Below are 26,307 nucleotides of genomic sequence, written 5' to 3'. Positions count from 1 at the left end.
GGTGCCTTGTGACAGACTGGCGTCCTGTCCGGGGTGTGTCCCCTCCCCCTCCACTCTTATGCCCCGTGTTGCCAGGTTAGGCTCTGGCTCCCCGTGACCCTGAATGGGACAAGTGGTTCATAAAATGTGTGTGTAATTATAATCAAACCTTATAGCTGACATACATATGTGACATATATATTGAGATTACATTTATATTTATAAGTTTGGCACAAACGTGTCTCTAGATATTTACAACTTAAAAAAAAATAGTGCTCAACAGACAGAAACCTTTGATATATGATTTGTGAACCAATTTGCTTGTTTCGTACCACACGTGTTCAAGTACGTATTAATAGGTGACATTTGAGTAGAAAAATATATGTGTAAAAGTAATAGGTGATGAAGGGTTAACTTAAAAATCTTCAGGAGCTTGAGGCAAATAGGTCCAAAACAGATGAGCCGTTAGACTGTTGAAGGCTGATAGGGATTCAGCAGTTCTGAGGGACAGAGGAAGGGTTATTCCACTTTCAGGATAAGGCTGAAAATTATACTTTGTATTGTGACAGGTACTAAAGCGGAAACATGTTCATTCAATCTATTGCTAAAGCTGACATTGCTCAAGCGGCTAGTGTGTGTTCTATACAGCGCAGGTTCCGCTCTGGGGAAAAAAGTGTTCATTTCCCGTTATTACAAAAGAAAAAAAAAAAAGAATATCTTCCCCATTTGATCACTTTTAATACAAATAAAAAAAAGATGACGCTATTTTGAAATCCAGTTTCAGTTTTCCTCACCATATTCTTATTATACCCGGACCTACTACACACACATTGTCTGAAACCGCTTGTCCCAAGTGGGTTGTGGCAAACCAGAGTCTAAACCGGTAACACATTGCGCAAGGCTGGAGGGGGAGGGGGCACACCCAGGACGGGACACCAGCCCATCACAAGGCACTCCAAGCAGGACTCAAACCCCAAACCCACCAGAGAGCAGGACCCAGTCAAACCTGCTGCGCCACCGCACTCCCTTGCGGACCTAATACCTTTAGTTTTTTGTCTGCAAATTTAAAAAATAACAATGACTTGAAGGTGTGTATTTTGAGTGGCACAAAATAAAAGACAAACCAGTTGTGGAGATGTCAGCTTTTTTAATCCTGGCCATTGACACACATGGTGCATCCCGTGTTTCTCCAGCTTGACCTCTCCGTTTATCTGCTTTATTTAAAGTATATCTTGACTATGGACTGCAATTTCATACGTCTCAACAATCTGAAGATTATTTGACAGAGATTGTTTTGGGGCGAGCTTACATTTTTGAAACTTAAATGTGTATCAGTACGATCATAAAGTATTAGTCTTAAATATGTTCTTATTAATGAATTAATGCTAAACCTTGAGCAATATTAGCAATGCAGGCTTAAGGATGAAAACAATCTGCTGATGGTTTATTCTTTGAGCTTATTACTTTTTATCGAGAAACATGTGAAATGCCTGATGTAACCTAGAGTTGGCAAACAGTGTTGCAGATTTTATAGATACGAGATAATAAAACGTATTTGGTAGAAATTACGTTTGTATATGCATACCATATGTGTTATGGAAAATAATTTGACTATGAGTTGCTATACATTGCAAATCATGCACTTAATCAGCAGTGTCCTGGAAATCTGTTCCCTTTTATTTAAACATCAAAATCCTAGAACTGATAGCCTGTTGCTGTTTAACACTACTATTACCATTTATAATAACATAAAGGGTGAGCTTAATAATGTTGATTTCCTCAATTTCTTTTATAGTTTTCCAACTTATTTTGGGTACTTATGTGTTGACTCTGATTCTGCTGCCTCCTACCCATTCCTGTAAAAACGAAAAGACAAAAGATGTCACTGGAGATTATAATAACATCATTCATCCTTTCCTTCAGTATATTGTAAGTATGAGAATACCCAACAACAAAATATACAGATGTGCTAAAAAACATTTTGAATTAATTGAGTTTACACATTGCATCTGCATTCTGTTTTTGTTCGCAGGAACGTTTAATTGCGAAAGATTTACAAAATAAGACATGCCCAACACACAAACCTGTAGAGATGTGTGAAGAAAACAATGTAAGTAAATATTTTTAAGTGTCTCCTGTCATACACTCCTGTGAAACAGATTTTCTTGAACTGTGTTACATGTATTCAGTTTAATTTTAATGCACCTTTTGAAATTAATGGAAGGCAAATACTGTACTTTAAAGAAGTTTATATAGTATTACTTCGTAAACACTAGGTATTATATAAACAAATCAGATAACAGATTATGTAATGGGGCATGGTGGCGCGGCGGGTCTGGGGTTCAAGCCCTTCTTGGGGTGCCTTGTGATAGACTGGCATCCCGCCCTGGGTGTTGTCCCCTCACTCTTCGGCCTTGCGCCGTGTTGCCAGGTTAGGCTCAGGTTCACCGCGACCCTGCTGATATTGGTTGGTTGGTTGGTTGGATTATGCAATGGACTGGGGGGCTACAGGTGGCACAGTTGATTTGCAGTTAGGTCTTCAATTTGAATCTGAGCTGCTGCTGTTGTATCCTTTATCATGGTACTTACCCTGAATTGATATAGTACTACCCTGCTGTATAAATGGGTGAATCATTGTAAAGCTGTCTAGTACTATCACTATTAGTAATGGATGTCACATGGGGACAGAAAATCATAGTTGACTGTGCTTCCCCCTGCAGTTCAGTCAGGCAATTGCTTTGAGCAACATTGGGATACATCTCCAGCAGTACACTAAACTGTTAATATAAAGTAGTGAATGAATGAAGCATTAACTTTCTTGCAATTTTCCCCTCAGGAAACAAGTTCGATTCTTAAAATGGTTTCTTGTATCAAATTTAAAAAACCACAGGGAAAAAGCCGAATAAAGTGTGAATTAAGAAAATTTGTGAGTCTCATAGAAATCTCCCTTCAGTGTAACACAAAGGTAAGGATTTAAAATTTGATCAAAATGCAGAATTTAAACTTGATGTAATATGTAAGGCTACTGTATGCATACACACAGTACATTTTACACATGTTAAAAGGAAGTCATGAGAGCAGCATAAGGTATAGCGGCTACAAACGTGTACTTGTACCCTGAAGGTTGCAGGTTTAAGGCCGAGTCCTGTTCCATAGCATCGCAAGGCTTTCTGCAGATTATTCATATATACAGGAATGGAATATGACAACATAGCCAGTCGAGGATCTCCTCGCAATCCATTTGTGGAAGCAGCGTGTCCAGTGCAAAGGTGTGGTGATCCAGAGTCGATCCCAGGAAGTATAGGGTGCAAGACAGTATAGACTTTCCTACAATGGATGAGCCTCCAAGCCAATCACACACACAAGCACACACTGTGAAATTTGGATTGATCTGGGCTCAGAGCCCAGAATCTTAAAGGCACCATTGCTACCCCATGTCGTTGTGCCACTCAGTCAAAGAGCTCCACTTTCCTTTTTTTCCAACCCACTCCAGTATGGCTTTGGCTTTCTACTTGAGGTCATAGCCCAGATAAGGGAAGTTGTCTTAGTTTTGCGAAACACGATCTCATTTCACACCTGTCTTGGTACTGCTCAGGCTAAGGATGTGTTGGCTCTGAACCAAATGCCCCTCTTGGTATTTAGACCAGAAAGCTTCTTATTGAACTGATCTTAACCACATTTTCTTCCCCTTTACTGCAAACTTGCTATGCCTCAGTTGTTCACAGTTATCTTGGCATCTTGTTATACTGGTTGGTTTTCCTGTTTTTCAAATATTGCCAACCACTGTAAGCCCCTGCGACCTCAACTACACAGCTTTCTCAAAGTTACAGCTGGTCTCGTAGTTGCATCCAAGGTTTGTAGGCAAGAACTAAATAAATTTTAAATTATCCACCAGGTTATTTTACCAGGGCAATTCAGTGCAAGTACCTTACTAAATGGCATCTCAAGAACTATAAGCGGAACTCAAACCAACTACCTTCAGGCTACAAGTCCAGATTTTCAATCTTAACTCTTCAATAACCAGTTCATCTTAATTTACATTTTTGCTTTGAACACATTTCCAGTTATCTGTGCATTTTGCATTCTGCTGCTTAATTACTTTACAAAATACTTTAAAGGTTCCACATCAAACCAGTACACACTGATCAGTAATGTAAAATGTTTTTTAATTTTATGTCCACTGTATTGTTCTAGGGAGCAGAATGCTAAGTGAACCTTTAAAGGTTACTCCATGAATGATTTTATATATAGAAATTGAATTATAATTAATTATTATATATATATATATATATATAAAAATAGATTTTATATATCTTGATGTGCGTGTGTGTGTGTGTATATATATATATTTATATATACTGTGTATATATATATATACACACACACGCACACCAAGAGAAAGACTTTTTTTCCCCTCCCATTTTCCTCTTAAAGAGTGACAGCTTACAAGAGTGTTCTCTGCTCCGACCGGGGTCCTTGGGCAGAAGGACGCTTTGTACAGTCAGTCAAGTCCTCGATGGGATACGCTCGTGCTATGGCAGACTGGCTGAAAGGAACCCTTAGGAGATGCCAGCGTACACGTGGTCACTCTTCAGCCCCGGAGAGCTCCGGGCAGCACTACCATGACGTATGCGTGTCGGGGCCTAGGGCGGCAATTGGCAGCTCTCCACCTCTTTTGTGACGATAAATAATTAAAAGAAAACAAAATGGAGGGGGACCGACCCATGAAGGGCATGCGCTATGGATGGATCCAGTGCTCTTCTGTACTGGGTGTTACTGGAGGGACAGCTACAGGGGCAGCCCCCAGATCAGAACACGAGTAACATATAGACTTGTGAAGCACATGTCTTATGTGACAACCTGCTTTTGGATAACAGTCAATATGACCCTGTGTGGTTTGGGTTTGTAATTAGATCTGCACAAATCTAGTCGCAACGTGTTTGGAACGCTGGAAAACCACACATGGCGGGTGTGAAAGGGAATCGCTCGCTTCACACAGAAACACCTCTTTGCACTTTTCTTCTGAACCAAAAGAAAACTTCCTTTGGTTTCTCAGCAAAAACCTGGTGCTTGTTTTGTTCCTGTAACTGTCTGATATATGGAATTGTTTACTTTTTCTTTATTAACTCAGCCATGTGTCTTACTGTGTTTACATATAAAAGGCTAATCAGTAACTAATGAAACATAGATTACATGCCATTCTTTGTTAAAATACATAAATATATATTTTTATATAGTGTGTGGCATATATTGAAATATATAAACTAAATGTATCTGTCTCTTCACTGCATTTGTCACATATGAATAATGTGCATGTAGCCAGTTCTTTTTCTGTGGTCTGAAGGATGAATATCACAATTATACCATACACTAAAATAATCAATTAATTGTTCTTGTAACAGCTTTTAACATGTCCTTCAAGCTTTCTCCTTCAGTTTATTGAAGAAAAGGTGCAGTAAAAATTTTTATAACACTCAGTTTGTACAACTAAGTAAACTCTCAAGGTAAAACTGTTTAAGTGCCCTTACTGCTGCAACTCGTTGCCTAAAGGCTTGGTTTTTGAGTTTCATAAATTTGTTTCCAAGATGTATTAGTTAAAATGAAATTCAGTAAAAATTTGCTATTCAATTTACAGAAACACTACTTAACGCCAAAGCACTAATAATTAAAAATGCAAGCTCGGTACTGGGATAGTTATCTAGTTGATGAATCAAACCCAAATTTGCAGTACTTACTGAAAATGAAGTACTCTATCAGATATCAAGCTTTGAAAGCTATAGAAAAACTGGACAATTTGGATATACCGTATGACTTTTGGATGACTATTAGAATGTATCCCCCATTCCTGGGGTTTTGGTTCAAATAAAATAGCTTACTACAAAATTTGTGATCTAGTGCACCAGCTGAATTGATTGAAAATAACTTATTTCTCTGTCACCAAGATGGGAAATATGATATGGAAGTAGTCTCTTGAGCTTTAATTTTAGTCCCTCATTACTGGGTCACTGGTTTAGGCATTTGTTTGTACTGCTGAACAGAGAACTACACAAAGCATTTGCATTCATCTTCACTACAACAATCTTGGTGAATTTTATTAATGGATGAAAAAATGTGAATATTGTGAATCAATGCTGCCATGTTTTTCATGCTGACAGAAAATCGGTGTTGTTGATAAATTTACAAAAAAATCAATTAAGCACTACAAACAGAACAGTTTTTAGATTACTCTTGTAATGTAATAGACAGGGTACGGACAAATGGAGCAGTCCTACAGATCGGTTTCTTAACAGATAATATCAGGAAAGAGAAATCAGAAAATTAGCAATAAAAAGAAATGTTTTTGCTGTCCAACCATTCACTCCCAGTCAAACAATCAAAACCAGTCTACTTAATGAAACGTGCTGCTCGCAAGTAAAAACCTGTCCAAATTTTTTAAAAAAAAACATCTATAAAGCACCTGTTTCAGATCCTAATTGAAAAACATGGATTTCTGATGCATGCTACATTTTGGGCAATGTATTTGCTCTTTAATTAAACTTACATTTAGCTGAAGTGTGTTTTGAGTTAAAAAAAAAAAAAAAAAAAAAAAAAAACAGCATAAATGAACACAGTTCACATAGAATAATATAAATATCATTCAGCACAGAAAGAGAAGACATTAAAACAGAATTTAAGGTACTTACATTTCACAAAAAAGAATAAGTTAACAAAATGACCTATGCATTTAGTTTCAATTTAGTACATCCATGTCACATTCAATTTAAGAAGAAAGGGGGGGGGGGATCAAGATATCAGTTGATATGTTCCTTTAGGAAAGCGGGGGGGGAAAAAAAAAAAAAAAAAAACTCTGAAAATGTCTGATTCTTCAATAATAAAAAAAAAACATTAATATTAATGTATAGTGATACAGAGCTATTTCATTTAATTTAACAGAATTCAGTTTAAATTGAATTCCTAGCCTTATCAACATGATCATATGATATTTTCTGATTGCAAAATAAATATGGTTCCTTAAATAAGAATTTAAATCCATACATGTTTAAACAAAATTCTCCAAGAAACCAGTATATATTCATTTTGTAATCAGAAGTCCATTATATTGCACTTTAAAAAAAGAAATGCATACATACATTTGTGGTAAATGAAATTGATGGAAAATGATGCTCAAAGAAATGGCAATCTATTAAAATGTTCATACAGTGGCTCCTCATCTTCATGAAAACAACTGCGAATCTAATGAGTTTTTTTGTAACTCCATAGTCACCTCTACCATTAAACAAGGAGCAGAAAAAGCTTAGTGACACAGATTTCCCTTTCTTTAGTTGTGGGTAAGATTCTTTAAAGACCTGAACCATCACCATAAGAAACATACTTTATTAACTGAGCTACATTAAACAATACTTTGTCTCGACAAATTCCTATTACATCCACACTGTTCACTGATTCTCTGCATATATATAGGCAATGTTTGTCTTCTTGTTATTGTTCATCTACACTCACCAACACCAAGATAAGCTTTAAACACTATGGAAGTGGTTAAGGAGGCCCTACACTCTTAATTCTGTGTAGTTGTTTTAACAAAACTGCCTGGGCATGCAAATAGAGGTTGCATTCACTCTGCAAGTACAAATTTTAGCAAATCAGCTGCAGGGAACAAAATTAAAAATAAATGACTAAACTGGGATATCAACTATATCTTTGAAAATTAACTCCATTTGTGACATGAGAAGCCAGTGTATACTATTAGGGTAGATTTTGTGGTTTTCTGGAGCTGATATTGAGGGAAATTCAGCATAGCTTTCTTTTTGCTAATTGACCCATGTGACCTTTATGTTTGCTTCATTCATGGTTAAATGCACATCCTCCTCACCCCACACTCACAGCAAAACTTAGCTGACTCCACAGGGAACTTGGTTCCACACTCATGACAAAACTTGGTCTGTTGACCTGTGGGGTGGTCTACTTCCACTGCATTTTTGGAGTCATTCCTGAAAGGCAGGGGACAGCATTTCTTACATTTGGATTAAACACGTCCATGTACAAGGTTCATCCTTAAGTATGTATTTAAGCTAACTTGCCTTTTTAAGGTTAGAGCCCCAATGCATACCCAAAAAAAAGATACTTATCTAATGAAAAATGTGTAACACAATTCAACAAAGTAACAGTATTACTGACTGTTAACAGCAACAGGTAAAAGACACAGGATGGTAGAAATAATGTCTTTAAGGTATAATGCAGAGTTCTCTTCAAAAGAAATTAGCTGTTCTATCAGATGACGTTATTTACTGAAAAAAATTAAGTTGACAGAGTGGAGAATATATATACACACACACACACACACACACACACACACACACACACACACACACCGTATATATAAATCCTAAACGACACTTTTCACAGTATCCCTCAATTTCATTGAATAAATGAGTCAAAGTAAGCAGGGAAAAAAATCCACGTTTTCCATTTGCATGGATACTGGGTTTTGGAAGTGTGTTCAGTGTTATATCCCAAAAAAAAAAAAAAAAAAGTGAAAGGGATTACCTTGAAATGTTGCTGTCAGCATTACTGACTTTCCTTTTGTTCATTCCTGCTGCTGAATATGTGTTTTTCAAGGACCCTGGGGATGTAGGTGTCCTGGGCTTCAAACTATCCAGAAAACACAGGAAAGGCAAGGAAACAGTGCACAGGAAAGGCAAGGAAAAGTAATCGCAGCTGGTTCCAGAGTCTGATTAAATGTTTCATTCAGTGTCATGTATTTAAAAAAAAATAAATACATAAAAACTTTTCAAGTGTTTCCCAGACAGGCTTTAATTTTTGAACTAAATCCAATATTTGCTTTGGCTCTACATACAGTTATTACTGACAGACAGTGTGGGGGACTAATACTTATAAAGCCATACATACAAAGACACATCCATCTCTTTTCTTTTAACACTGGACCAATTTCGCAGTCCAATCTTAAATAGTGCTACTTTAATGTATTTACAGCGTAAACAATAGGTCAGTTCAGTGCTGTTTTAAAGTATTCATTAAAGGCAAATGAAAAAACTGATCATAACTAATCAGAAGGTGCTCTACATTTTAAACTGGTTTTTGTAATATTTTTAAACCATGGCAACAGTGATTCATTTTGAAACCACTACTTAGAGCCTGAATACACACATTCAGTTTAACAACATTTCACATGAGGTCAAATCGTGTGTGAATTACGGGAAAAAAAAATTCTATGCAGGTCATGACTGTACTACAGACTCAACAGGGCAGGTTTTGATTTAATGCACAACAGGAAAACCCAAAATTAAAGGTTCCCCCAAGGTAAATCCTGTCAGAACTGTTTTAAGTAGTGAAGGAAACATATTAAGAGCAGTTTAAAAAAAAAAACAAACATACCTGTATAACTAGCTTGCTTAGACCTTAAACAAACACACACACAGCAATTATTATGAATTTAAATTAGTGTACAGAGAACTTAAAAGGAATCCACATCAGACTAAACACCTGGAACTAAGTGGTGGAGTGAGTGTCTTAGTGATTGTCTTGTTGACAGACTCACCCAGATGGAGGGCTAGTCAGGCCTGAGGGATTGGTCCGAGGCAAGGAATAACCTGAAGAGGCGCTCTTCACAGACCCAGCAGGGGGGGGCTTGCTGGCTTGAGTTCCTGGGTGGAAACAATGGTTCTTTTCAGGTTTTCCCCTGAACCAGATTCATGATCATGTCCATATTCCAACATGACCATATAGCAAGCAGAATTAAAAAAATGCAATACATTTTGTTTTAGTTTAGCTTGCAATACATTTATTACACACACACACACACACACACAGGTTGAAGCCGCTAGTCCCAAGTGGGGTCACGGCAAACTGGAGCCTAACCTGCCGACACAGGGCACAGGGCTGGAGGGGGAGGAGACACACCCAGGACGGGACACCAGTCTGTCACAAGGCATCTCAAGCGGGACTTGAACCCCAGACCCACGAGAGCAGGACCCAGCCAAACCTGCTGCGCCACCGCACCCCCGCGCAATACATTTACTATTAAAATGTAAATGGAAATGTAAATACTAATAAAATGCTCCTTGGTGTAATTATTATTGTGTTCCAAGAAAGATACATAAATATAATATGCACACAGGAAACAGTCACACATTAATAACCAGGCATCCCTCGATTTACAAACTCTTTCTCCAAAGTTTTGGTATAACGGCTTTTAATACCCAAATTTCAATTTCAAGAACGGAAAATTGGTATAATGAAATTTATCCAAAGTGCGTCGAAAAAAACTTTTAAGTTTTGCATTACATGAGTGAAGCAGAAGTGTGGTAATCTACTAGAGTTGGTATAGTAGTAAATAGCTATAGTATGCTAGTATACAGCTGTTTGTTTTTGGTTTACTGATGCTCCTCGATTAACGAGAAATCATAAGTCGAAAAAGAATACAGTACCGCACCTATCGAACATCATAGCCTAGCCTAGCCTACCTTAAACGTGCTCAGAATACTTACCATAGCCTACAGTAGGGAAAATTTAAGCAGGAGACACACATGGGCATTTAGTAGACATAATGGGATGAGAAAACACAAAATGAAAAAAAAACTCTTTCAAGCAATCAGCAATATCTGTTGTTTACACTCGTTTGCGTGACCGCTACAAAGAGTGAGAGCATGGTTGAGTGGATGCTGTGGCTTACTGCCATCGCCCAGCATTAGAAGAGAGTATCGTAGTGCATATCGCAAGCGTGGGAACAGATCGAAATTCAAAACTCGAAGTACGGATTCTACCGAATGCTTATCGCTATCATACCACTGCAACTTTGAAAAATCGTTAAGACAAACCATTGTAACTAGAGGAGCGTCTGTAGTCTGAAACAGTGGAATCAGACAAATGAGCTATGCTTTAATAAATTGTGTCTCTGCACCCAACTAAACCTCTCTATACGTTGAGCTGTATATCATTTCGGAAAAAAGCATCTGCTTGATGAATAAATGTAAATGCTCTATGAAACAGAGGTCTGGTAAATAAGTGATCTGATGGTATACAAGAGAGGAAATGTTATTTTGAAATGAGATCTCAACCCACCTGCCATTCAATGCCATTCCAGGCAACACCTGTTCCAGTGTGAAGCAAATGCAGCACAGGCTATAAATACTCAGAAGGCTGTGCTAACTGTGTAAAGCTAATAATTCCTCTTGATTAATCAGTGATTGCAGGTTCTGTGCAGTCTGAACAAAGGTACATCTTAATGGTGCTTGAGCCTGCGAAAATCCCTTCTACTAGTTTCCATTCACAAAGGATGCTCAGAACACAGTCTGAGATGTGTAGACAGCATATGGAGTGGTTGGTGGTTTCTGAGGATGCATCTGCAAGAACTTGCCCTTCTGTAATGCTGTGCTTTTCCTTCCCCATACTCATCACCTTCATGGCTTCCTGCCACTAATGTGCCATCACCACATACACACCTGTTAAACACAAACCCAGGACAGTGAAACTGCTAATTTAATCTTACAGCCATGCAGCCACACTGGTTCAAGCACATCTCCATTTAAACACTGCTGACAAAAACAAAAAGTGTTGAGAAGAGAGAATTTTTACTCCCACATCTGAAGACATGCACAGAGAAAGGTTATGGTAAACAACTTCCTAACCCCTCATAACATGAAGTCTTTTCACAATCTGTTCATCACTTTTACCATGTCACAATCAATAAATGCTGAATAACACATATGTCCACTGTAATAGGTTGGGTTCTGTATTACAGACCTGCAAAAACCTCAAACACAGCTATAATAAATAAATAAACTCTCTGAATAATCTCTAGAAGTAAACACTTCCATCTATCTATTATCAAAGAATGCTGGTCCAGTGCCATGATTATAGTATCTGCAGCCTTCCCTGGAAACAACACAGAACACAATAAAACCCCTAACATGACACCACTACAACTCAGTGCAACAGTATTAGTGCTTCTCTTTAACGTCAAAACTACATTAAAATGAACCTGTATACAGTCATTGAAAATAAAAATGCATCATCTCTACAACCTCCCCATCCAGAAATGTTCATAAATTCATCAAATAAACATGTCCGATGCTTATCAACTACAGGCTACTTTCAAAATTATCAGCTACACATTCAATACTTGATTTATTTAAGGGCAAATATATAGAAAGCTACAGAAAATAAGATTACTTTTAAGACCTCATTTTTCAATTTCAAGGTACATTAACTGTAGTGTAATTTAAAAATGAGTAAAAATAAAACCATCCTTTCCACAAAACTTACTCAATAAAGATTGTTAAATTCATATCATAAACATGCTATGTTCCTCATCTTGTTATTGATCACTTAACTTAGGAACACCATACAAGAGTTGTAAATACCGTAAATTCTGTTAGAAGTGCGTGGAATGACATGGGTCCTGCAGAACTCAGTGAAGCTGCTCCTCCTATAAACAGCATCATTGTGTTTCCATTCTGAATGCATTTTGCTGCCAGCTAATGGCAGCTAGCAGACAGGAATGTAATTTTTCTCCCCAAGTCTTAGAAAATAGAACAGTGAAGAAAATGCAATTAAAGTGGGAATTGTTTGTAATTTATAAAATTTATAACCAATGTTTGTAAAAGAAGGTACCAGAATACTTTGGAAATCATTAACTTTACAATGCACCTGTAAGAACAGACTTAGATGAAACAGCTCAGACAATAACTAAGGTAGCCAGATGTAAAGAGTGCTCTCCTCCACCTAATACTAGCAGCAGGATGCCTTTATTAATGAAATTGGTATTAATAAAGTTCATATCCAGCCACCATTTTTAAACGCTGAAGATGCTTTGATGCATTGCTCACTACAAAAGCAAAGCTTTAGCCATTTTAAGATAGCAATTATTGCATTTTTTTGTCTAACGCGAACGCAACCATGTCCCCCTCTAAATACCATTTTGGGGGAAAAAAAAAAGATTCCTCTGACTTGCAGTATTTACTATACATATTTACCACACCAAACAAACCAAATATAATCAGGCCTAGTCTCTGACTTACTTAAAGTAGCTGTGGTCAGACCCTTGCTAAAGAAGACAAACTAAATTTACAGTGTACTTACCAAATACAGCTCCTGCCTCTCTGTCAAAACTTGTATAAAAATCTGTCTGGTTTTGCCCTGGCCGCAACACTGAAAATGCATTTACCAGAACTGTTATTGACACACGGTGCCCTTTCTTACTGAGGTACACATTATGCAACACTTCTGTATTAATCCTAATACTACAGTAACCAGCAGGTAGGTATGGCTCATACGTATTAAAATTACAGATCAGAATACACTCTTTGCAGGTTTGTTGCAATCCCTAATTTTAGATGCTCCTTCGTGTATTCTGAATAAAGGTGCTCATGCTGCAGCCCATGCGGAGGTCTGACAAACTCACTGTGTACTTTTGTGTTCTAATATCCATGATCCTGTATGCCATACACTGTAATTATACTTCTTCATTTGTCCTCCTCTGACATCTTTCATAGCAGCGTGCCTGAGGCGAGCTTCCCTGGACCAAAACCTGCAAGGTTTTTCCATTCACTTCTTGATCTTATGCATTGTACATCACCTAGTCCACACTGGGGGAGACTGGACGACCACCTCTCACTCTCTCTTAAGTGCCTTGAAGCAACTTGATGGAAAGGGTGATCTACAAAAGTAAACTCAGGTAAAGTGGTAACAGACAACAAAAAGTACACAACAGTAGCTTATGAAAATATATGCACTTCATACACTGGGATTATTATTCAATATAATGGCATTTTACTTTGGTTCTGCAATCATTTTACTTGTGTTATTCACCGCCTATGTAATCAGTAGGTAGAGCAGTAGTGCTCCCACCTTGCACTTTGAAACCCAGAGGCACTGATCTTTTGAACTTTAGTTCTTTGTATAATGCATATCTGTGAGCCGTATTATAACATTTAGAACGTATCCTGCCTAATGCCCCATGCTTGCTGAATACAGTGTCTGGTAATAGGATGCTACTAATAATGAACAAAAATTACATTCACATTTATTCATTTAGCAGATGCTTTCCTTCAAAGCAATTTCCAATAATCAGAATGTAGTAGCATCAGTCTACACCTTTTCATCCAATGCTAGACATACTACAGTAAACTACTTCCAGTGAATCAATAATTTAAAAACCAATGAATCTCTCTCTCACACACAGACACACACACACACAAAATTCAGTCCCCAATTCACTTGAAAGCATGTCTTTTGACTGTGAGAGGAAACCAGAGTACCTTTAGGCAATCCACACAAACTCCACACAGACTGAGTGAGGATCAAACCCACATCTTCTCAGACCATGCTGGAGCTGAGGCACTAATGTGCTACTTACTGTGCCACCATGCTGCCATATAAATATAACATATATAGAAGTAAAACACCATTGAAATGTTTCATTAGAAATACAACATAAGTGGGTGTTACTGCCAGACATAAAAATCCCTTTTATTTTGTTCAGGAACTGATTCATTTATTAATCAATTAATTAATTTTTATTCTGTAAGAAATGCTGGCAATTCAACCCATGGCAACAGGGGTTCAACAGGCTGTTTTTTTTTCCAGTTTGAATATTTCCATAAGACACAAGTTACATTTTTCTCTTCATTTTAAGAATTTCCTGAAATACACTAGAACAAAACATTAAACTAGTACTTGTGAACTTCCACAAAGTGCTAATTTCGAGCCATTTTGAAGCCATTTCAGGTGTGTTATTTTCATCTCCAGAATTATGAGCTCTCGGTCATGGGTGACTCACAGAAAAACTAATTTGACAATATTTCGGCTGATCAGTAACCCCAGCCAATCACAATGGTGAAAAGGGCCAGATGGTGTTGGCCTAGAAGTCCATACCTCCAGTAGGCTGTCCGAGGGTGGAACGTTGTGGCAACCGTGATGCTGAAGATACCACTGACACTGCTGGAGAGTTTGTCTTCTTTACTGGGGGAGGCTTATACTGTAAACACAATTAACTCATGATGAGATCAAACTGGATAAAACAAAACTGCTCTCTAAACAAAGGCTTTTACTGCTTCTAAGTAGCCAAACATATCATACCTGAGTCCTTGCTGGAGGCTTCCCTTTTGTATCTCCTGCAACCTTACCCTTGTTGGGAATGCGTGCTGCTTGCTCTTTGCAAAACTTGATGTGTCTTTCTGCAGCATTCTCATTGAACCTCCTCTGACAGTAGGGACACTGGATGTAATCTAAAACAACAAGTAACTTATTAAAAAAAATCTTTAAACTTAACTAACAAAGACTTTGGTCAAAGAGCCCTAGGGTGAAAGTCATGTGATGTAGCCTGTTCAAGGAATACAACCATAAGACCTGTCCTGAGACTTAAACTGACATGTTAACTGCATTGTACTTGTCAGTATGACAAGTACCTTTTCTCCAAAGAAACGTACATGTTTAGGTTAGTATTCTAAGCTATTTACAATTCCCTGGCTAAATCGATCCATCAGCTGTTGTTTAGACAGCACCAATCACAACAGGCTCGCCATTCATCCCTTCTCCTTGCTTTTCTCCTCCACAGACGGCTTTCACATCTGACGAGATTGTCTTATCTTCTTGGAGGTTGTTCTTTTTGCCATTGCTGCTTTGCTTGTAGCTGCAGTTCCATCCATTCACTTGAGGGCTGTTACATGTCGCTTATGTAGGGCTACCTCTTTTCCATTTTTTGAGGCTTCCATGCGATTCCACAGTCTTTAGGTGTTTCGCTGAATGGAGTTCTTGAAGTCTTCTTTAAGCTTTTGCCTTACCAGCCTGGACAGCAAAAGAATATTCAAGATAGTCTGTTTGGTTTCTTTACAAATTTTGTTTGTCCATTATCCTTTTCGTTTCTTGTGAGATCCATCCCATTTTCTCCTTCGGCCTCGCCACCTCTGCGAACTTGATGCTTTGTCTCAGCTTGTTTGATAGCACTTCGCAGTCTTGATCGCCGTCCTCCAGTTGGCTCCGATCGAGCCTAGAGATGAAGCACTTCAGTCTGGTTTCGTCAAACGTCTTGGGCAGCTATCTCTTGTTCATTATCCACAGGGCTTTTCTCTCGTTCCCTTCATTGAACACAATTTTCACCCTGACCTGTTAAATTGCCGTACAACTGAGACAGCCTGCAAGATGTGCCTTTTGTCAAGTATAGTCAAAGTCATTTTTGCTGTTTCCATTGGGCGCGATCCATGTCTATCTCCCTGACGTCTTCTTCTTAAACCAGCTGTTTTCAATCCACAGCTTTCTCACTTCTGTCACTGCTATAAACTTCTCCCCTCTTTCGTTTCTTTCTCCTGTACCATGCCTTCCGATGCACCTTTTGCCAGCTTTTCCCTATCCAACTTTCACACTAAAGTCACCCATCAGGACGGTGTAAGTTGATAGTTTCGCAGGGACCATCTTTATTTCATCATAGAAATCTTCTACTACTTCTTCCTCACTAGCTTGTGGGAGCATACATTCAGATTATCTTCAGGCTAGCTCTCTTGCTGATGCGCAGATACAGTACCCCAACGCGTGATGATCTTATTTGACAAAATATAACCCTCTACAACCCCTCCTTACTTATAACAAACCCAACACTGCCAAAAGGTCGTGGTCCCTCTCCTTTTCCAAGGGTTATAGACATGCCGTCTTTCCACACTGCATGCCAATCCATTTTCCTTCTCGTTTCACACTTGATTCGCTTTATTTCCTCCAAGAGAGGAAATCCATTTCCTGCCTCGCCAGTGTTCTACAGTTATATGTACAAACAGCGAGAGTTGTCTGTTTCCGTGGCAGACTCATCCTTTCATCTGAGATTTTCAAATATTTACACAATTATAGACCTTTTTAATTTTAACTGGAAAGTAAATACCTTCCTCAAGAATACTACAGCAAAATTTGAACACAGGTCCACTTATTGCAGGGTGATGGCTCTAACCACTACACTATAAACAAAGACAAGGGATAGCATTACAACACAGCATAATACTGTAATGTAGCTTCTATATTTATTCTGACATATAATGTAAATGTGACTTTTTAATTGACTGTTAATCCAGTGCGCTGGTGAAATGGAAACAGCCATACCTGGGTCAAAAGACGGAGGTGGAGGAGGAGGAAGAGGACCTCCATCCTTCATTACTTGGCTCAGCCCCTTTGCAGCGCGGATTGTGGCAATGAATTCCTCATGTTTCCTCCGCCAGTTAGACTGTTTCTTAGGTGGTTCAGGCTGGCAGGGTGTTTAAAAAATTACAAATTAGACATTTGGCAGAAACTGAAATCATATCTGGAGATGTGAAGGTGCAGTGATGCCATTGATCTAATGTAGTGTAAACCCTAGACAGAAAAGCTGAACAAAGTTTTGTTCACTAATGAGAAATGTTCAAATTATCCCATCATGCTAAAGTGCACACTGATTAATGTATTGATTTCGGTGTTAGTGTAACTGTTAATAAAACAAAAAATCTTAAAGCATTTCACAACAAATTTAAAGGACGAAAAAAGGTCTTGAAAATCACAACGTGCCCATATATGAATACGCACATTAATAAAAAGTAAAGAAAATTTTAAATCAGTGTAGCAGTGTTTCATATTTTACAAAGGTACTTCCATTTTCTTGACAACTACAAGTTGCAAATGATACTTCTAACACTTCACTAGTGATTAGACAAACATTCCCCATGTTCCCATCTCCATCTGAGCTTAAATCATTATAGCAAAGACAGCTGTTTCAACTTCTTTCACATAACTGAGCCCTGGGCCATGATCAATGGATTGATATCCAAATAGGAAATGATCAGGGTCACACCACATTCACACACAAGCTGGTGAGCAGAAATAAAATGCAATGAAGACACACATCATCTGATTGTCTCAAAGTCACATTTCAGAAGGACAATGACTTGTCTCTTCTTCAAATAAAACATGCCCTTTGGCATTCATATAGCAAGCATATTTAGCATTTGTGCAATTTAAAAGCAGCACAAGGTATGCCTCCATTTTTATTCAAAACTATTTTGCCTACATAAGCAGCTCTAAAAACAAATGCTACAGAAATATGGCTGAAGGCATGTAGATTACCTTTGCAATACAAAAAGGGCAGTAGTTGCATAAACTGTTCACTATATCTGTTTAGAACATAGAGAGAGGTAAAATAATTAGTTTACAGACTTTTAAGAAATAGACAACTAGAAAATATTCCTCTGTATCTTTAGCGTATATCAGAATTAAAAACACTAAAAAGAACTTTATTGTTTTAAAGGACAAACTATCACCTACTGTATTAAAAAAAATCTACATTTAAACTCTTAGAGGCCTCAAAACATTACATTATGAGCACTCCAAGTACATGTGATCATGACTTTTATAGCAATGTATGACCACAGATACACCTGCATACATAATTTTACATTTAATGTAACACATGGATTCTGGGATTCGAGCCTTGCTTGGGGTGCCTTATGATGGGTTCCGTCCTGGAAGTGTCTCCTCCCCCTTTGGCCTTGCGCCCTGTGTTGCTGAGTAAGGCTCCGGCTTGCTGCGACCCCACTCGGGACAAGCGGTTGTAGACGTTGGTTGGCCTTTGTCATATTTAAACTCCAACAATGAATGCATTCCATCTGTCCGCTGGACATAAAATTAAGTATTCCTTATCATAAATAGTAGTGCTACACAACTGTGATGTCTGCTGAGTGTGATGACCAAGTGAGTGTCCTATCACTATTCTGGGACAAAAAAAAGTAGTTGTATGCTATAACTACATAATATCCCTTTTACACCAATACATTGTTTAACCAAATTTAATTTTCAGAGTTTAGCTGTTTAATCTATAAACAAGTATTTTTAGTCAAAGAAAATACTGTACAGTATATTCAGATACAAAATGTGTTATGCTGCTTACTACACTAACCACATGTAGGCTATCTTTAATTCTAATGTTTTATGTATTTATCTTGCCATTTACTGACCAATTAGGTATTCTGCCTGTTTTTCTACTCAAGCTAGTTGATTATTATCATTGACCTGACAGTTACCCAGTAAGCAAGCGAAGGCTAGTGATCATATGCAATGCACAAATTGTGTTTTCCCTGAGATGTACGCCGCTAAATGAATAAATGTAAATGTAGTGTCGAAAATGGTGAGTGCTTAAAAGTTGTAAAAGTATTTTACCGCTGTCTTTTAAAATTAAAATCTGAGAAAGATGGATTTCACTGGAAAATGGAAAGACAGAAACCCCTTTTTTTTTTTTAATTATACAACCATCTCCTATTATACAAATGCTTGTTATACAGACATTGACTTCTCTGGACTACAGGAATCTGTACTACTCACTCCTAAAAAAAACTTTACAGTTGTATCACTCCTTATTTTAACAGTAATTTACACATTTATTTTGACATTTATTCACTTAGTGGATGTTTTTCTTTAAAGCAACGTACATCTCAAAAAATAACAGAAAAGTGCAATTACGTCAACATAAGGAATGTAATGTACCAGAGGATAAACACAGAGAACCATGGGATAAAGATGAGGATGGAAGTGATGATGTATACTGAGAGTACTGAGTTACTTCATCCACATCATACTACATGATTAGTAGCATCTTAAACTTAATGATGGGGCAGCAACAGCAAGATGGAAGACCATGTTTATTTTAAAATGTTAATGGATGCTTTTATTTTATTTCACTTTTGAGAGAACCCATTTCAAATCTGTAATGGAACAGTTTACAACAATTTCCACAGGAAATAATGAGAACAGATTCTTTGGCTGCTCAGACCCCTGAATTAATGGTAAATTTTAAAAATAAATTGGGTACAGATACCAGTGGGAGGGTATACATCAAATACAGTCCAGCCCCTATCCCCGGGTTCATTTTCCTTGGTTTCAGTTACTAGAAAAATATTAAATGGAAAATTTCAGAAATAAAGAATTCATAAGTCGTAAATTATGCGCAGTTCTGAGTAGGATGATAAAATCTCGCACGATCCCGCCTGGGACGTCTTTTGTCCAGTGTATCTGGGCTGTATACACTACATGCCCGTTAGCCACTTACAGCCGTTATCAGATCGACTGTCACGGTATCGCAATGCTTGTGTTCCAAGTAACCTTTTTTTTTATAATTTTTAAATAAAAAACTATTTACAAAATAAATACTTATGAGGTCTTCTGTCTTCTTTGTTTTTATCTGTTTTTCTTGCTTTATGCCTGTGTTAAAGTGCTCTGTGTCACTGTGTGAGAAGAGCGCTTTATAAAAATAAATTGAATTGAACTTAAGCATTGGTCCTTAGTTTTCTTTCTTCTTCTCTATTGAAAAAACATAGTATATATAGATTTTGGTACTATCTGCAGTTTCAGTCATCCGCTGGGGGTCTTGGAACATATCTCCCACGGATGGGGGGCGGGGGGCTACTGTAATAGCATTTGTCACTACCATTAATTGTACAGCCTTATTTGCAGGTCAGTCCCCTTCTGGTTGTATTGAATGTATGGAAGTTTCCAGTTTAGGAAATCCCAGTCTCTATTTTATACAACCAATGCAAAAAAACAAAATAATTTTCAAGGAAATTTCCAGTATATGACAATCACAAAGTATTTTCCCTCACACAAACAGTAATCTGGGTGTGCATGTGGCAGGATGAAGATTTCTTGGGTATTACAACAATCCTCAGTCAGTCAAACGCAAAACATTTAAGTACTGAAAACATGCCACAGTTCTCCCTCCCCGACTGCAGGGTTTACATTCCTGACACAGAGGAATGGACTATTAGTCTTTAAGGAAGTGAGCGTTAGGCCAGTGCAGTCTACTCATCATTTCAAAATGGCATAACTGTAATCCTGGTAGTATCGCAACTGCACTGTTGCTAAGAACAACAAACGAGTGAATACCTAACTGGCACCTACAGACTGAGGACAAAATCATACTTGAAACTGGTAATGTTATATCCTCCATATCAAAACACTGTGACTGGGTGGAACACATATTCAGTGATTTCATGTTAAGTGACATTACTCCCTAACAATACATCTCACACAAATAATAAACAGTAAAGACTGCTCCACTAAAGGGAGCTGCTACGGAACATCGAGATTACATGTGTAAAAACACTTTACAAGGCTTGTACTTAAAAGTGAAAGGGTAAATTGAGATACATATTAAAATGTTAATATATAGCTATACCTGTTGTTATACAGTCATACTCAAAGATAAAACACTGTAAACTACTAAAACAACAAAGATGACTACTTACTTTATCAGACTTAGAAGTGCTGAATGTACTGTTTAACTGAAATAAAATTAGAAGTAGTTTAATATAGTACGTAAGAAACAAGAAAGGGTGGGAACGATTTACTCAGTGTGACAAAATTTTAAGTGGTAAAGTTTCAATTTGTGCAAGCACATTACTATGCTGATCTTCACAAATTAAAAAATTCTTTTTTAAAAACTTTGACACTGAAAGGATGTCCTCTAACCTTTGGTTTTAAAGGCTTGAGCGTGGAAATGTCCGTTCCTTCCGCTCGTTGCCTGCTGGAATCAAATACTTTCCTCTTCTTAGTGGCAGCCTTTTGGCAAATGGGCACATGCTTTTGCTGGAGACAAAAACATGGAATGCAAACATCTGCAGAAAGCACAATATGTACCAATCTATTGACTTTTAATTAAATCCAAATTTGTACACAGGTCCACTGGTACAGTAATGCCCCTTTGTTGCTAAATGTTTCCACATGCGGTTGCCACATAAGTGTCACAACTAGAGGAGATGGTTTCAGGAAGATAATCACCTTGAAAGCTGTATTATTAATATCATTATTAATTGGTTGACTAATTTACTTACCCATTTACACAGCTACATAATTTAGAAAACATATACATGCTCATCGCAACTCGTGACGATATATTGCCACAATGGGTGGTGGATCTTCAGAAAACACAGAAATAAAGTGTACTTTGGACGGCATTTACAGCTGGGTTTTTATAGCAGTAACAGTGTATCAAACTTCCTAGTCTGTATCACCTTTATTTCATATTTGAGGTTCTGTTTTGTATCAGTGGTGCCATTTATAAAATCCTATCATCCATTTTGTCCAAATAAAATGAGCAATCTTGCCTTGCAATACAACGAACTCCCCTAATAAGTTTGTCATTAGCCATCCTTTGTTCATTCAAGTGTCTTGATGTATACCATTCTTTGTCCACTGCTTTGGCTTGTTACATGACATTGTGAGTGACGTGACATTGTGTGTTCCTTATTTATTTACACGTTTCATTAATGTCCTTGCATGCTGATAAAGGCCTGTCGCCAAAATGCGTTTGTGGTTAAGTTTCAAGTGTTTAAATTTCATATCATATCAAATATGGTTACAACAGTGAGCGTTGTCTTAAGTACACTTTAAATTTAACTGGAGAAATTCAGCTTAAGTGCCTTCATCAAGGGTACTACAGCCAGAGCAGGGTCTTGAAAGCAGGGTCCCTCTAACTACAAGGCAGCCACACTAAGCACTGTATCACAATAAAACTGGTGACAGAAAACACAGCAATTATCCCGCTTAATAGCACTGCAGTACTGATTCACGAGCTGTGTTAAAACATTTACATTTATTCATTTAGCTGACACTTTTCTCTAAAGCAACTTACAATGTTAAGGTACTTACAATTATTTTACCAATTTATACAGCTGTGTAATGTTACTGGAGAAATTTAGGCTGAGTGCCTTGCTCAAGGGTACTACAACCGGAGGTAAGGATTAAACATGCAACCTTTGGGTCCAAAGGTAGCAGCTCTAATCACTATGCTACCAGCTATCCCTTGTTTAAAAAACAATTCTGTCTTAATTGTACATGCTCTAACTGAATTATGTAATACCAATATATAGTAACACAAACTTATGTAGCCGTTCCACATAGCTATAAGATCTCTTACGCATACAAAGGTAACGTAAAATTAATTAAAAGTTTTTCCACTTACAAGCACTTTAGGAAAAAAACGTCGTCCACAGATTCTGCAAGGTGCAAGTTCCTCACCAGAAGGCATCTCAGGATCTGCATACATTACATTTAAATTTATTCATTTAATCATAGACAAATGAACCCATTTCTTTATGGACATTCTTTTCTTCTGCAAAATCACCCCATTAGGCAAACCGCTGTTGTGAGAACATCAAAATTCTATTACTTCTTGCAGAAAACAAAGTAATTAGTTCCTAGATGAAAAATGTTAGCTGAAATTAAAACAACAAAAGGCAGTCATTCTTTGAGGTATACCCATTCAAATGACAAGAATTCAACTCTGAGGTGTTTCATTTGTTATCCATAATACATACAGTTTCCGGGGCATTTCTTCACATTTACAAGGACTGAATTTGGATTTCACATACCTCCCAACAGCTGGACTATTGGACTATGGCAGCTGGTTTGGTGAGAACAAATTCATTTAGCATTGTTTTCATTGATCTGTCATCTTTATTCTTTATGTCTTTATATTGTTTCAATAAAACCAAACATTGTCTATCATATGACATGTACTGCAGCACTTTCAAGGCCACTACAAATTGTGTCCAGAGAAAAGTATCATTATAAATGCTCCTTATTAACAGAATTGCCCATGTTTAATCATTTTGTACCAGTGGCCAATATAGCCTGAAAGCCATGCAGCAACTGTGTTGCACTGGGACTGAACTGTTCTTTTTAAAAACCTGCCACTGGATGAAATAACGCGTGAGCAATAGCAACTGGCATTCCTTGTTGAACACTTTTTCCATCCCACTGTACAAGACAAATGTGTAACTGGTTAAAAAAAAATAAAAAGACTTTTGTATCCGATAAGGTTGCTGTATGAAAAAATGGGTACATATTTTCATAAGCCACTGCAACAATTTTTCATTGTACAGTACCATATAATATGATCACTCAGTGTACAGCAAGGCAGAACTGGTTAAATGAGTAAAAGCAAGCTGACCCGTTCAACTTCAGATTTCCAGAATAATCTGACAAACCATTACATCAATACAACTCAAAATAAGTGAAATAAATGAGCTATTTCTAAACTGGAAAATACTGACCAACATTTCTCTCAAAGATATTAAGGTTTTTAATGATATTTTGTAAGGTAAGATTTATATGTATATCCATCTATGTATAATTTATTTACATTTATGTATTTTCCTTTACCAGATGCTTCTCTCCAAAGACTTAAAATGAGCACTATGCAGCAATTAGCTGAGACCCTTTTAATCCAGTGATTTGCAATCCTAGATACACCATTTATAGTAAATGAGAGTCATCTATAGAGCAATGCAACACAATGTCACACACACTACGGCCAATTTAGTGTCACCAGTTCACTTGAAACATGTCTTTGGACTGTGGGCAGAAAACGAGTGCCCAGACATATACACCAGGAAAACATGCCAATACCACACACACCAAGCAGGGATCGAACCCACATTCTCTTACACCATCCAGGTGTTGGAGAGAACAACCCTACCCGCTGCACCACTGCACAGACTACCCCAGACTAAACAAATCAGGAACACGCAGACTTCTGAACTTATACAGATGCCCCTTCATTTATTTATTGGTTAACTTCAATTTTTAATAATAAAAAACTCAAACTATAGAATAAGTTTAAAAAAAAAAAAAAAAGATTATTTTTATTCAAGTTGTAACTAAATTAAAGCTTGTTTAAAATTACTGCAATTGTGTCTACAATTCTCAACACTGAGGAATTTCATTTCGCGCATGAATTATTCATCTTTTTGCCACTTCCGTACACAGTGAAATCCATCATGACTGGCACTTTGAAAATTATAATCACCAGTGACAACGATAAATAATCACTGATCATTATATATAATATAATATTATCATGGGCGCGTGGCATATAACTTATATTATAAGGTTTGGCCGGTCCCGCTCTGTGGCTGATCTGGGGTTCGAGTCCCGCTTGGGGTGCCCGACGGACTGGCGCCCCGTCCTGGGTGTGTCCCGTCCCCTTCCAGCCTTACGCCCTGTGTTGCCGGGTTAGGCTCTGGTTCGCCGCGACCCCGCTCGGGACAAGCGGTTTCACAGAGAGAGAGAGAGAGAGAGAGAGAGAGAGAGAGTGTGTGTGAGATGATCATTATCATTATTATAACCACCACCACTGACGATCGCCAAAGACGACGAGTCGAACTATTGTCTCCGTCGGTTTTACCGACATCTATCGGATCGGCGGGGAGACACAGATGCGCAAGACAAATTGAAATTTTAGGGAAAAAAAACAGAACCGTGATGAAAATACACTAATTTTTCATTAAAAAAATCATATCGTTTGAATTAGAAGTCTGATCTTTCGTAGCCAGACCAAATAAAATGCATGATTTTCTGTTTAAAAACTCATTACTGAAACATCCAGTGATCCACCGCCTCCGAAACAAACGCCGCCTATATGCTATGTCACATAATCATATTTATATTTGTAGCGCGGGTCGTTACAATGACAAATTCTTGGAAACTTTGGCCAAAAAAAAAAAAAAAACAGCGTCTTGACAAGCCTTCGTTTGCGCGTCTTTTTTATGTGCAAATGTTAACGCTTACATGATTCAGGGTTAATGAATGTATGTAATGATAGATCAAAAATGCGACGTGCTAAGCTAGCCAACCAGCTGAACTGCAAAAATCTGTATTTCAGAATGCCAGCACAGCTGTATTATATCAAAAATCACCTGATGGATAATGTATGAAGCGTAAATGTAAGAGCAATTACGAGAAAAACTGTGTAAAACATGTCGAGCTGGGTGGACAAAGAGTAAGAATAATGTGTGCTTTTTCACGATGAGTCTGAGAGAGTCAGTTAGGGTGGGGGAGGAGCCCCGCTGCTAGCTCTGCAAACACAACAACCTGAGTAGGCTCAGCCTGGCCTAGCTGCTGCTGGCTGACCCAGCCGGGCCGAAGGGGCTAAAACAGAAATGAAAGCACAGAGAAGGCGGTCACGTAAGTTCGCCCCTTTCTACAGTCCAAATGCCTGTGTGTATGACTCGCTACGCAGCTACAAACGTTCGCTCACCCGCGAAGTCCTCCATCTTTGCCGTGTAGTCAACCGACGCCGCGCGCTGCTGTAGCAACTAGCGGGACCGTCCGGTCCCCCGATTCTCCGCGCGCGTGCGCGCGCGCGTGCGTCAGCCCGCACCAGCCAGCACGAGCCAGCACGAGCCAGCATTCGCGCGTCCCATTGGCTGCTCCCGGCACTTCGGGGAGTGCGCGAGCGCGGAGCAGCGCGCGCTGAGCAATTCGGACAGCAGGTGGAGTTTGGGAGGAGGCCTGTCGTCGGGATAAGGA

General features: G+C 38.1%; 1 protein-coding gene across 3 annotated transcripts; it reads right to left on the bottom strand.

The window, feature by feature from the left end:
- Window positions 1-962: 962 nt before the first annotated feature.
- Window positions 963-26,137, bottom strand: zc2hc1a (zinc finger, C2HC-type containing 1A). Of its 3 annotated transcripts, XM_018754154.2 has the most exons (11): window positions 26,036-26,137; window positions 22,958-23,031; window positions 21,466-21,582; window positions 21,243-21,278; window positions 17,080-17,221; window positions 15,076-15,224; window positions 14,872-14,974; window positions 9,536-9,641; window positions 8,524-8,628; window positions 7,861-7,967; window positions 963-1,835 (listed from the first exon to the last, which is right to left on the bottom strand). In XM_018754154.2, coding segments are annotated over exons 1-11 (957 nt in total). In that variant the 5' UTR covers window positions 26,052-26,137; the 3' UTR covers window positions 963-1,833. The 3 variants fall into 3 exon arrangements, with proteins under 3 accessions (XP_018609670.1, XP_018609669.1, XP_018609671.1); XM_018754153.2 differs by lacking the exon at window positions 963-1,835 and having other exon boundaries at window positions 6,969-7,967; XM_018754155.2 differs by lacking the exons at window positions 963-1,835; window positions 21,243-21,278 and having other exon boundaries at window positions 6,969-7,967.
- Between the last annotated feature and the right edge of the window lie 170 nt (window positions 26,138-26,307).

Source organism: Scleropages formosus, chromosome 9 (genome assembly GCF_900964775.1).
Source record: "Scleropages formosus chromosome 9, fSclFor1.1, whole genome shotgun sequence".
Lineage (NCBI taxonomy): Eukaryota > Metazoa > Chordata > Actinopteri > Osteoglossiformes > Osteoglossidae > Scleropages > Scleropages formosus.
This window is presented reverse-complemented; position numbering and strand designations above follow the sequence as displayed.